At 36.1% G+C, this 13,201-nt stretch overlaps 1 protein-coding gene across 1 annotated transcript; it reads left to right on the top strand.

Annotated features, from left to right (window-relative positions):
• The first annotated feature begins 1,156 nt into the window (after nucleotides 1-1,156).
• Nucleotides 1,157-4,938, top strand: LOC113330916. The gene is made up of 7 exons (XM_026577710.1): nucleotides 1,157-2,245; nucleotides 2,405-2,540; nucleotides 2,625-2,750; nucleotides 2,891-3,976; nucleotides 4,137-4,226; nucleotides 4,481-4,724; nucleotides 4,806-4,938. Exons 1-7 carry the CDS (start codon nucleotides 1,157-1,159, stop codon nucleotides 4,936-4,938), a joined length of 2,904 nt encoding a protein of 967 aa, XP_026433495.1.
• The last annotated feature ends 8,263 nt before the right edge of the window (nucleotides 4,939-13,201 follow it).

Here is a 13,201-nt window from a genome sequence, read left to right as displayed (position 1 = left end):
AAAAAAAAAAACCAAATCAAGGTCGCTGGACCTTGTGTCAAATCCGGTTGTTAAAATGTGGTGGGGTCTTAATTTGATCTTTTAATTTGATCGAGATTAATATGGTTTTTATCAAACTGTTTCCTAAAATCTGTGAGGCTTTTGTTATGAAACCTCGTGCCCTTTGTTGTATTCTTAGTGTTAGGGCCACCCATCTACTGTAATCCCTTTCGTCCGTTCGATTTGTTCCTGGTCAATGAGAGTCTTGCCCAAACTCTATTTGGTCCGTTTTCCTTGCCCAAACTCTATTTAGTTAGGGCTTAATTTCGCCAAACCTCTTTTCCCATTTCTCTCGTGAGGGTTTTCCTTTGGTCTGCTTTGAAGTTGCTACTAGTTCTCTGAATCTTTTTATTATAAGTTTATAATGTTTTTAATCCTTGCTTTCAAGCTTTTTCAATTTGTAGACCTAAAAACCAATTATGGAGAACATGTCTTACCTGTTCCTCCTTAGTAATTTGGAGAAAATTTGAAGTGGGTTATTTCTATTTGGCCTTCCTTGACCCCCATTTGAAGATCGGTTGTGTTTCCTCTTCCTCTAACTCTCTTGATCGATATGCTCTCTACTGCTGCTCCAACTGAAAAAATCAAAGGAATCCAGGTAAATAAAATCTTGAAATCTCGCAATTTCTTTCCTTGCTTTCTCTTATTGCAAATCCCAATCTTTATAGTCTGCAAATTTACAAGAATTTCTGCATCGTCTGAAAGGTGGTTTGGCTATATAGGGGCCTCTTTCTTACACTTTTACTTGAAAATTTGAATTTTAACTGCAAATTTAATAGTGTTTCTGAATCAATCTGTCAGCATGAGAATTCTTTCCTGGAACATTCAAGGTTTAAAAACATCTGAAACTCGTAATCACCTTAATGATCTTGTCAGAATCCAAAATCCTGACATAATTTTTCTGTGTGAGACCAAAATCAATCAAGAAAAGAGTAAGCTTTTGCTAAGTCACTACCAATACCCAAAAAAAGCTTTTATTGAGCGAGTAGGATTATCTGGTGGCCTAGTGTTACTCTGGAAGAATGGGTTCATCTGTGAACTGTTAGAATCTAGACTCAACACTTTCAACCTAGCAGTTCAACATGATCATAGTAAAACCGAATACCTACTCACATGTATGTATGGCTATACCAACTATAATAAGAAAAAGGAGCAATGGGATTTTATTCATCAAATTAGTGAAAACCATTCAGGTCTTTGGATTCTTATTGGTGATCTGAATTTTCATCTTACAGACATCAATAATAGTTCTTCTTCTTCTATTGATGGTTTAGTTAATAGCATTATTCAGTCTTGTGGTCTTGAAGACATAGGCTTTGTTGGAAAAGATTACACTTGGTCAGGGAACAATCTAGGCTCTGGTACTAGAAGGTCTAGGATAGACATGGCCTTAGGAAATGTCGATTGGAACCATAACTATCCAAACTCTAAACTACTTCATCTTACACAATCTGGTAGTGACCATAGTCCTATTATGCTTGTCACTAACTCTCTTGATACTCGTTGTTGGAAGCCATTTAAATTTTTTCTAACTTGGTTGGAGGATGAAACTTGTACTTCTGTCATTGAAGAAGCTTGGAACATTAATATTAGTGGTTCACCTGGTTTTCAATTGGTTAAGAAGTTTCAATCAGCTAGGAAGAGACTTTCAATATGGAACATAACCATCTTTGGTAATGTAAATCAAAGAGTTGAGGAGCTGCAAAAGGAACTTGATGTTTTACAATCTCTTCCTCCATCTGATGAAAATCACAATAAGATTCTCTGCATCAACAAAGATTTTAATAAGTGGCATAAAATAAGAAGTGAATTTTACCAACAAAAGTCTAGAGATCACTTCATCAAGGATATGGACAACAACAGTAAGTATTTTCACACTAAAACAAACAGAAGAAGAGTAAGGAATAATATTGATGCTATACAAGATCATGCTAATAATAGGTTACTCACTAGAGAAGAAATCTCTCAGCATCTTACTTCTCATTACAAGAGAATAAATACTTCTGTTCAAGTTGTTCATGATGAAGGTCTTTTCCTGCTTCTTCCAACCATTATTACAGAGGATGATAATAACTTGCTGACTAGAGTTCCTTCTCATCAAGAAATTCATGATACTCTAAAAGGGATGGAAAATTGGAGTGCTCCGGGCCCAGAGGGTTTTCAAGCTGGCTTTTATAAAAGTCAGTGGACAATTATTGGAGATGATGTAAGTCAGATGGTTACAAGGTTTTTTGAATCCAAGCACATGGTTAAAGAAATTAACAAAACATACATATGAATCATACCTAAGAATAAGAAATCCACTTGTGCTGCAGATTACAAACCAATTAGTCTATGTAATACTTCTTACAAGATTATTTCCAAGATTATTGTCACAAGACTAAAGCCTCTTATGGAGAAGATTATATCTCCTTACCAAGCAGCTTATGTTTCTGGCAGGCTTATAAGTGACAATACAGTTATAGCTCAAGAAATAATACATTCTATGAAGAAGAAAAGAGGTCAAATTGGTTGGTTGGCACTAAAACTAGACATGTCTAAGGCATTTGATAGGATATAATGGAGTTTCTTGTTAAAATTTCTAGAGTATTTTGGATTCAGTAAAGATTTATGTGAGCTTATATATCAGTGCATAAGTACTACTTCTCTGTCAGTAATACTCAACGGATCTCCCTGTGAAGAATTTCTACCAACAAGAGGCATCAGACAAGGTGATCCTCTATCACCATATCTTTTCATTCTTTCTATGGAATTTCTCTCAAGACATCTTTTTTCAGCACAACAAGATAAATCAATTCAAGATATTAAAGTGGCTGCTACTTCTACAGCCATCAATCATTTGTTTTTGCAGATGACTGCTTGATTTTCACTCAAGCAAATCTTTCATCAGTTAACAAACTCTTGGAGTTATTACATAATTTCAGCACACAATCAGGTCAAATGATCAATTTTGATAAATCCTCGGTGCATTTCAGCAAGAATACCAAACCTGAAGTTGCTGAAACTCTCACACACATATTAGGTGTCAAAACTATGCGTTCCAAAGAAAGATATCTTGGGTCTCCTTTGCTTCTAGGTCATTCAAAACAAGAAGCATTTAAAGCCATTGAAGAGAATATTTTAAATAGATACTTTACATGGTCTTCTACATCACTCACACAAGTTGGTAGATCTACAATGATCAAACATGTTCTTAATTCACTCCCAGCATATCAAATTGGCACTTTTAAGCTCCCTACTCAGTTGCTCAACAGACTTTCAACCATTCAAAGGAAGTTCTTTTGGGGTCATAACTCTAATAGAGGATACAATCCAATAGGATGGAAGAAGGTGTGCAAATTCAAATATTTTGGTGGGTTGTCTTTCAGAGATCTTGAAAAGCTAAATTTAGCCTTACTCACTAAGTTGTTTTGGAGATTATGTACTGAGTCAGAAGCTCTTTGGACAAAAATTATGAGCAGTAAATACTTCAAACATGGAAATATACTTCATCAAGATCTTAAGAAAGGAAATTGTTCTTATACATGGAATGGAATTATCAAGGGTCTGCAGGTTGTTCAACAGAACTATTTTATGGAAGTAAACAATGGGAAGAAAACAAAAATCTGGTTAGATAGGTGGATTCCGGGTGATAATACACCTCCTCATCCAATTAATGACCTTCATAGATTCTATCAAGATGTTGATGAATTAATTCTTCCAAACACCAACAACTGGAATGTGGAACTTCTTAATCAGATTTTCGACAATAATACTTCTCAGAAAATACATAATTTATTTCTGGATACTTCTAAGGAAGATATCATGGTTTGGATGCCTGCTAGAGATGGAAAATTTTCAGTAAAAAGTACTTATAAAAAACTCACTATGAACACTTCAGAGGCTTTGGTAAATGGAAGGATCATTCAACACAATGTCTGGAAAAGGCTTTGGAAGAGTAACATATCACATAAAATTAAGTTGTTTACTTGGAGATGCATTCATGATTCACATCCCACAAGGAGTAGGCTGGCTCGATATAACCCTAGTATAGATTCTCAGTGTGCAGTATGTGGTCACAATGAAGAAACAATGGAACATATTCTGTTTCATTGTAGGTATGCAAGAGCGGTCTGGAGATTGGTCAATGTTGATATTGATGAATAGAAAAGAAGTTGTGACGGTGTCTCAGAGTGGGTTGAGAAGTGGTTCTTACATATTAATCATAATGATGATGACAGAAGTTTGGCCACCCTAATGATCACTGCTTGGATCCTATGGAAGGACAGATGCGATAAGGTTTTTTAGGGAGTAAAACTTAACCCTTTTAATACCATGCATAGAATTCAATATCACATGAAATTACATTTACATGACACATCCATGAATACAAGCATTGTTATCTCATTTGTACACTCTCAATGGAATCATCCCATGCAAGATTTATTAAAATTTAATGTAGATGCTTCATTTGATGAGGAAACTAACACGCTTGGCGCTGGCATTGTCTTACGCACTCATGCGGGAACTTGTGAAGGGATCAGAGGATTCCACTCAGACGAAGAACTAAGTCTGGAGGCTGGAGAGTGCATGGATATTCGAGAAGCTCTGCAGTGGACTCGAGAAAAGAAGTTCACAAGTATTCACATAGAAGCTGATGCTAAGCTAGTAGTTCAATCAATCATTGATAATGTTCTTCTTATTCAGTAGGAGAATATGAGCATTCTGAAGCAGATTAAGAGTCTGAGTACCAGTTTTAATCATTGTAGCTTTTCCTTTGTTAGTAGAGATGATAATAGAGTAGCTGATGAAGTTGCAATATCTGTTAGAGAATCAGCTACTCATATAAACCTTTTAAATAACTTCTCTGAGGATATTTGTAGTCTCATGGCAAGAGACATTAACGCTTCTTCTACTTGAGCAATAAAATCATTCTCTCTTTATCAAAATAAATAAATAATGCATTATGCTTCTATTTTCTCGATGCATACAAAATTGTGCAACAATTTTCTCGATGTATAATGCATTATGCAGAAACAACAAAAAGATGCATAAAATGTTATGCAACTATATTCATGCATTTGCTAATTTAGTTATGCAACCACGTCTAAAACAATATATACGCCTAAAAAATTAACATCAAAAAACAAAAGACGCATAAAGAATTATGCAATAACTTTCTCAACAACATAACAAGTTACGGATCCATTGTTTCGGTTAACTTCAATGATTACAAAAAAAGTTGATGCATAATGTGTTATGCGGCCATATTTTTGGATGCATATCAAGTTATGCATCAATTTTTTTTATTTCAGTGCTTACCAAAAAGTGGTTGCATAATTGTTTATGCATCCATTTCAGGAATGCATAACATGTTATGCAGGTATTATTTTAGGTGCATTACAAGTTATGCAGTCTTTATTTTTGTTGGTTTCAATAGTAACAAAAAGGTTGTTGCATAACGTGTTATGCAACCGTTTTCTGGACTGCATAACAAGTTATGCAACAACTTTTGTAGACGCATAACAGGTTATGCATCCATTTTCACGGTTTCATAACATGTTAATGTTAGACTACAGAGTGTTAACTCCTACTAAATGACAAATAAACAACTTCTACTAAAATAAATCAAAACGTATCAGTTCTTTTCTGTTGTCTCATTTAGCTTCTTCAAAAAGAACAATACAGAGAGCAAATTTATAAGAAAAACACATGAGTAATACGACAAACACACACATATGTTAAATTCTGTAAACTGTTGCTCTCCATCGGCAGTAACATCTTCAGAAATTGTGTTTTCCGTTTTTTTATATCAGAATATTTCAGCGAATTTCCAATAATTTGGATTTAACTTAATATCTAGAATGGACAAACTTTTCCAATTTCGTAACATTATAGATAGAAATTGATTTCATTGGGAATCATTAGTTGAATCGGGAAAATTTGAGATCTCGTATGGATCCCCAATTGCAAATGACACAGGAAAATCAATAAAATGTTAGGGAAAATTAAAATACTGGATTTGAGCTATGGTCTTGGGGAAATGAATTGAAGGGATTTGATGCATGTATTTAACCTGCAATTCCTTTAGCTAACAATTATCTTCATCTTCGTTTCCGTCTCCAATCATTTTTCTTTCTTTCTTAGTTCTCTGATATGTGAAATATGATAATGATGGCGATGAAAAACTGTGAGAGAAGATCGAAGATTGGTCTGCTCTGCTATAATATATCAGAGGCTCTGTCGAAGTTGGTCCAGGAATAAAAGAAAAACGAAAACACAATTTCAACAATTATGGGTCTCTAAGAAATTTTCACCAAATAATTGGGGGCGCGCCTTAAGTTTTACGATGGTGGGTTTCATAGTGGGAAAAAAAATGGAAAAACGGGTCTGGTGGTAGTTTTCACATCGCTAAAGGCAGGTGCCATGGCCCAAATATCCATAGTAATAAATACCTAATAGTTCTAGAAATTATATATATTAGAGAGACTCCAGTCCAGTTGACTCAGTCAACTATCTATTTAGTCCTTTTTGGAAAAATGTATTATAGTTTGGTCCTAGGATGTACAATACCCACGCGGGATGATGTAATTTTCATATGGGACTGAAAAGAATAACCTTTCATAAAATATATATATATATATAGGATTTATTAGCAAAAAAGAAATCATTTTCAGATTTCTTTCTCTCTCCTCTCTAGATTCAGATCTACTTTCTCTTCTTGTTTTTCTTTCTCTATTTGATGGAGATGATGGTGTTGAAGTTGAAGAAGATGTTACTGTTGTTTATGATGTTGTTATTGAAGACGATAAAAAAATCCATGAAATATGGATGTGTAACAATGGAGATTCGAAGGTGAAAGTGGATCTATTTTTATTTTATTTTCCTGGATGTGTTTTAACTTGTTTTGTTTTCTTCCTGCTGCTGTGACAATGACGTCTCCACAAGCAACTCATGTTGCTGCTGCTCGTGTTGAAAATGAAGATGAAGATGATGAACTCTGTTTTTCTGCTGTTTTATGATGAAGATGAACTCCGTTTTGTTGCTGCTGCTATCAAAGAATATGAAGATTGAAACGAAGATGATGAAGACGATTTGATTTTGCTGTTGTTGCTGCTGTTGAATTCGATGAAGAAGATTAAGATTTATGCATTTTGTTGTTGCTGCTACTGCTGGAAATGATGAAGACGATGATTTTGATGAAGTTCATTACTGCTGCTGCAATTGAAGATGACGAAGAATGAACTCAAATATGATGTTGTTGAAGATGGTGATGCAGTTCATTTTGACAAATGAACTCTGGTTTATATAGGTTTTTATCAGGAGTTCATTTGACGAATGAACTCTGGTTTATATAGGTTTTTATCAGGAGTTCATTTTGACGAATGAATTCTGGTTTATATAGGTTTTTATTAGGAGTTCACTTAGACGAATGAACTTTGGTTTATATAGGTTTTTATCAGGAGTTCATTTCTGGTTTCATAAAGGTTTTTATCAGGAGTTCTTTCGAAGAATGAAATCTGGTTTCATATAGGTTTTTATCATGAATGAACTCTGGTTTATATAGGTTTTTATCAGGAATTCATTCGAAGAATGAACTCTGACTTTTTGTTCTTAATAACAATTTTTTTTTATAGAATTTAATGAAGTGTAATGAAGTTCATAGAATATAATGAAGTGTACAGTTTTCATGAAACATAAGAACTCAAATCTATAAAATGCCTGATACTTCATCAGACAGCGTGAACTGCTACAAAAAATAAGTAGGAATTAACACGTAAGGGTACTTTGGTCCATTTAATATTTTTAAATAATTATGGTTATAGACCTAATAGAAAAGCTGATTTCTGAAAGGACCAAACAAACTTGGGACCACCTAAAAAAGGACCAAACGATATTTTTCCCTATCCATAATCACTAAAGGCGGGTACCATGTTTCCTAAAGTTGGAAATGAAAACATGGCCTGCATAACGCTGAATGCATTTGACCTTATAATTCTTTCTCAAGGATATGGTGAATTTCATGAATTTAGCGAGCCACATGATTCTGTTTACTTCTTTCTCTTTTGTGCTCATGTGATAGTAGTGTTTTCGTGTATTCAGTCTTCCGATCTTACCTAACAGGATGCGATATACCAAACACGCTTTCTTTCAACAAAACTCACATTCGCAATTACAAGGTAATCAGGTTCAACTTCCACGTCCCTCACATAAGATGTATTTAATTGTTCATGCGTTAACCATATCAATTGAAGAGGTCGTGGATGTCGTGGATGTCGCATAAGAGTCTGAATACGAGACAGACAATGATGTCGTGGATGTCGCAAAGGTAAAATCAGTTGAAGAGGTCTCTCGGTGGAAACCAATGACTATAGAACAAAACATGGAGAAACTTAAGACGTTTAGTTCATCACTTGGTCTTACTCGTGGAGGTTACGAAGTCGCGGTTAAGAAAATCCTTGGAGGCATTGTGGATACCTTCCATTCCTCGAAACCAATCAAGGATTTGGGTCCTAGCAATGATGATTTGGGCAGAGGGAAAAGAACCCCGTACCCAAGAAGAAAGTATAGGGGTTCAGTTAGTCTGCAGTTAGGCTTGTACTTATGTTGGTAAGAAGTTGTTAGGCTTTTGTTTTTTTTATTCACGACTTGTGTGTTGAGACTGGATTTTTGCCTTCTCTTGTTGCGCTTAGGCGCCTCTCATCTTGTATTTCTTTTTTTATTTTCAATAAAATTTTTACCTTTTAAGAAGAAAAAAAAACCATATCAACTCGGAAAAAATAACAAGTCTTTAGCATCTTAATGTTACTCTGAAATGTGCAGTAAACCAAAATGCGCATCTAAATTAGGGAATAAAAAAGCCATAAGTTCCTTATCTTAACTTCAAAACAGGGAAGCTCGAGTCAATACTGAAAATCTAAAAGGAAAAGAAACTACGGGCTTGAAAACTTAACAACACAATCAGATGAAGCCCATGAAAACGCCTGTAACTGCTTGAGAATTTTACCATTGGCGTCTTCTACTTCTTCAATTGTAGGTTTCTTCTTGTTCAAATATTCCAAATGATGTGATGAACTTCCAAGAATAATAGTTTAAAGAACTAGAGCACTCTCCAAAAATAATTTAACCACCTCCATCTCCTGTCTGTACCCATGGAACTTCCGAAATTCAACGGACTTAAGGCTTAACAGCAAACAACGAGGCACTATATTTACCAGAAAAGGATTGTCAACGTCTACTGGAAATGAAAAGAGCTGCAGTGGGTTATGGGTTCACCCGAAAATGAAAAGATTAATTTACTTAATGTGATGCAAATTGAGAGCTACTTCTAATTCTTGTTTCTAATTGATAACATTACAAAAAGGAAAAAAAGGAAAAAAAAAATAAAAGAAAAAAATAATTACTGTGGAGGACTGTAGGATTTTTTTTAAAAGTTGATGTTTTCATATCTGATGGAAGATGAGTGATGTTAAATTTGGCGACCGCTGTAGAACTATGTCGTATAGTAATCCAATTTGGTTATAATAAATGACATCCACTTCAAAACTGACCATATTATGGAAGTCATGGTAGCTTTTAAGGAGATCACTTGGCCCCTCAAGAATCTAACAAACAAGGCATCAAAATTACAGATATCATTGCATATTACTGTACGACGACAGGGAATCATAACTAAACAAAACCATATAGACAACCGAGAAAGAAACTTGTGAATAATCAAGCACACGTACCTTGCGACGAAAGTACGTATGCGATACCATTAGGTGATTTACATGAGGCACCTTCTAAACAAAGTTAAACAAAGAATCATATCTGCTTTTAGTATAACCCATTGCAAAGTTATATCGAATACCAGCTTCAACTAAACAAAGAAAGCTATCAACACTGAATTCCTCCGGAATATAATCAAACCACGTAAGGGTCAATAAATTCGGTGTATCAAACTTAACCTCAACATTCTTTACACCTTCTCTTCTAGAACCACATATCTCAAAAAACTTAAGCCGAGGCAACGCAAAACATATAACATCCAAACCCTTCCAACTCACATTACTCAGATACAAATCTTCAAGTACATGGCAACTAGAAAAAAGCTGCATTGCCAATGTCTTATCCTTGAAATGAACAAACCAAAGTCGAAGTTTTTTAAGTCTTTCTGTAGAAAATCTGATATCAAAGACTTAATGAAAACACACACAAACTAAAACTCAAACAAACTTCTCTTAATTGATGTGTTACGACTCATGGCTCAACAACCTATTTATATGATTAACAAACTTGACTCTCAAGTAAAAAGACTTTCCTAACATAATCAAACTCTAACAAAGAAACTTCTAGACAATTCTCACGTAAACAAACTCTTAAAACCAGTAATACTTGCAACCCAAGTAAACTTCTAAATACCGTACTATGGATCAACAACTCTTGTTGATCCATTCACTTCATGTCAACTGTCCAAGTTGATTCATACTTTACTTGATCAACACACACTGTTGATCATATCAATTTCTTCATACTGTATCAACACACATTGTTGATCCCTTCTATCTTCTTCATAGTATCTTGGTTTACTTCTCAACATCCTTCCTTAAACCAAGATACTCTTTGTTAATCATTCCCAACTTTCCCCGCAAGTAAATGAAAGTGTTAGACTTCAAAGACTTGGTGAAAATATCTGCTACTTGCTCTTCACTCTCAACAAACTCCACAACTATCTGATGAGTGCTAAAAGGTGCATATTTCTATATATTTTTCTTGGCATTTAACTCATCTTTTGTGCATTAATTCTACATTTTATCCCATATTCTGCATTTTCATTGTTTTCAAGAATAAATATTTTTATTAATTAATTGTATTTTTAGGTACTAAATAAAGATTGGATGAATTACAGAGCAAAAAGAGCAGAAAAGTGGTGAAAGCCAAGAGGAATCACACAAGGAAGCCGCGAAGAATGTTGTGCACAAGACCAAAAGGCTAGAAGTGGGCTTGAAGAGGAAGAATTGTTCTTAAAGAAGATATGGGCTTGGCATACCCAAGTCCCAAAACCCTCATCCAAATCCATTTCCTATATCCATACCTGTTTCCCTTTCTAGCCGTCAGATTGGATCATCTCAGCATCCTACGGTCGCAGCATCGCCAGTACATCAAAGTCTGAAGCTTGTGTCTAACACTACAGCACCTAACTCCATCTTGAGCCGTCAGTTTCGTTGTATCGGGTATCCAACGGTCGCTCCCCGCTTCCTTCCATCTCGCCGTTAGATCGATCCATCATCTTCGCATCCAACGTCTCATCCTCGCTGTGCATCAACAATTGCTAAACCCGCTCAACACCCAAGAACCCAAATCTATTAACCCAACCAAACACACCTTTCTTACCAAAACCATCGACTCCATCTTCTCTATTCCTCTACAGACGCCATACCACCACCATCTCCACCACCTGCTCCTCCACCTGCTCTCCCAACTTCTCTGCCACAACCATCCTATCTCACCATACCCCAAACCATCATTACCACCTAGCCCCCTATCCTCCTAGCCGAGTTGTTCCATCAATCTCACACTCTTCCTCTCTGAACCCTAGAGTGTGCAGTTGATGACACAAATCAAGCTAGAAACGTATCAGGAGCAGGAGGAAGAGAAGATAAAGCATGGGTCGAGCTGAATTCGCAAATGGGTGAGAGAAATTGAAAATCCCCAAATTTTAGGGTTTAGAAATTAGGGATTTGATGTAAGCTATAAATAGGAACTGATGTAGAATGTTTAAAGGGTTCTTGGGTCATCCGAGATAACCCCTAAATGGGTTAATTTCATGTTTAATTTCAATTTCAATTCCATAATACTATCAGTACATGTTCTTCACTGTTAAATTTTGTTCTTATGTTCTAAACTTTGTTCTGATGTTATGTTCATGTTCTTGTGTACGTTAATTTTCATGTAATTTCCCTGTTTGACTCACATGTTCTTGTTTTGAGTCTTAATGCTTGACAAACATGAAAACTCCTAACTTCAGCATGTTCTAATTCACCACTAGGGTGAGAAGACCATTGAACCATGTTGGTTAGCCATTTGGGTTAGACCCTGTTGAGCTCAAAACACTTAGGTTAGTGACATTCCAAGGGTTCACTGGCTTGTGATTAGTGGTGCTTTAAACAGACCATTAATGCTAGGAGTTAGTAATAATCTAAGGGATGAACAAACCATATTAGTTAGAAACCTAGGAACCTAAATGACCTGTGATTGTTTATGCTTTAATCAGATAGGCAATGCTAGGGGTTAATCTAAGGATTTTAGGTAGTTAACTAGCCACATGACAAGGATTTATCCCAGGCTAACTAGCTAGGTGAAAGAGAATTCTCATCCATCTCCATACACTTCCATCTTCAACTGTTTTGCTTGTTTTCTGTTTTCTTTCATTTATTTTACCTTCATTACTCACTGTTTGTTTTCCCCTCATGCTCACAGTGGTGTCTTAGCACCACAATCTTTACTTGTTTCACTCACTGTTTACTGCCCCCATTCAGCTCTCATACATCCGTCCATTCAGCTCCATGTTAGCTTAGGAAGCAGCTAGAGAATCTAGAAAACAACATTTGCTCCCCCTTGTCCCTGTGGACTTTCCCTTTCTTCGCATTCTAGCTACAATTGACCCTGTATACTTGCAGGTCAATTTGTAGGTTGTTTATAAAACCCACCAAGTTTTTGGCGCCGCTGCCGGGGACTCGGTTGCGGCGCATATGTTGTTTTTCTTTCCTTGCTCATTTGCTTGCTTCTGCTCTTAACTTGCAGCTGCACTTGCATCATTTGCTGCTTACAGGGCATTCTTGCTGTTTACATCTTCATCTAGTTGTTGGCTTGGTGTTCTTGCACAACATCAGAGCATCTTCTTGCCTGTTGCTTTAGTGCACTGCTGTGAACTGCTTAGCCCATTTGCATTGCCTCTGATGTTGCTGGTGAACTGGTGGAACTGAGGCTGTTACTCTCCCTGTTGCTGCCTGCTGCTGCCTTCTGCACCTGTTGCTGTTGATCTGCTCCTGCTGCAAAGCCCTGAGCTGGTGAGCCTGCTGAAGACCAAGCCCAACAGGACTGTGCTGCTGAGGAGAAAATCACAAGCCCAACTGGGCCTGCTGAAGTTGTTGCCAAGCTTAACAAGTTGAGCCAAGCTCAACTGGGCCTCAACAAAGAC

The sequence above is a fragment of the Papaver somniferum genome, unplaced genomic scaffold, assembly GCF_003573695.1.
Source record: "Papaver somniferum cultivar HN1 unplaced genomic scaffold, ASM357369v1 unplaced-scaffold_12, whole genome shotgun sequence".
In the NCBI taxonomy this organism is placed as follows: Eukaryota; Viridiplantae; Streptophyta; class Magnoliopsida; order Ranunculales; family Papaveraceae; genus Papaver; species Papaver somniferum.
The sequence above is the reverse complement of the archived record's forward strand: the minus strand, read 5'-3'. Positions and strand labels throughout refer to the sequence as shown.

Coding starts and splice junctions, on each gene's coding strand:
- LOC113330916 (XM_026577710.1), top strand. CDS start 1,157: ATGTATGGCTATACCAACTATAATAAGAAAAAGGAGCAATGGGATTTT. Junction 2,246..2,404: donor GGACAATTATTGGAGATGAT/GTAAGTCAGATG, acceptor ATTATTTCCAAG/ATTATTGTCACAAGACTAAA. Junction 2,751..2,890: donor AACAAGAGGCATCAGACAAG/GTGATCCTCTAT, acceptor TTGTTTTTGCAG/ATGACTGCTTGATTTTCACT.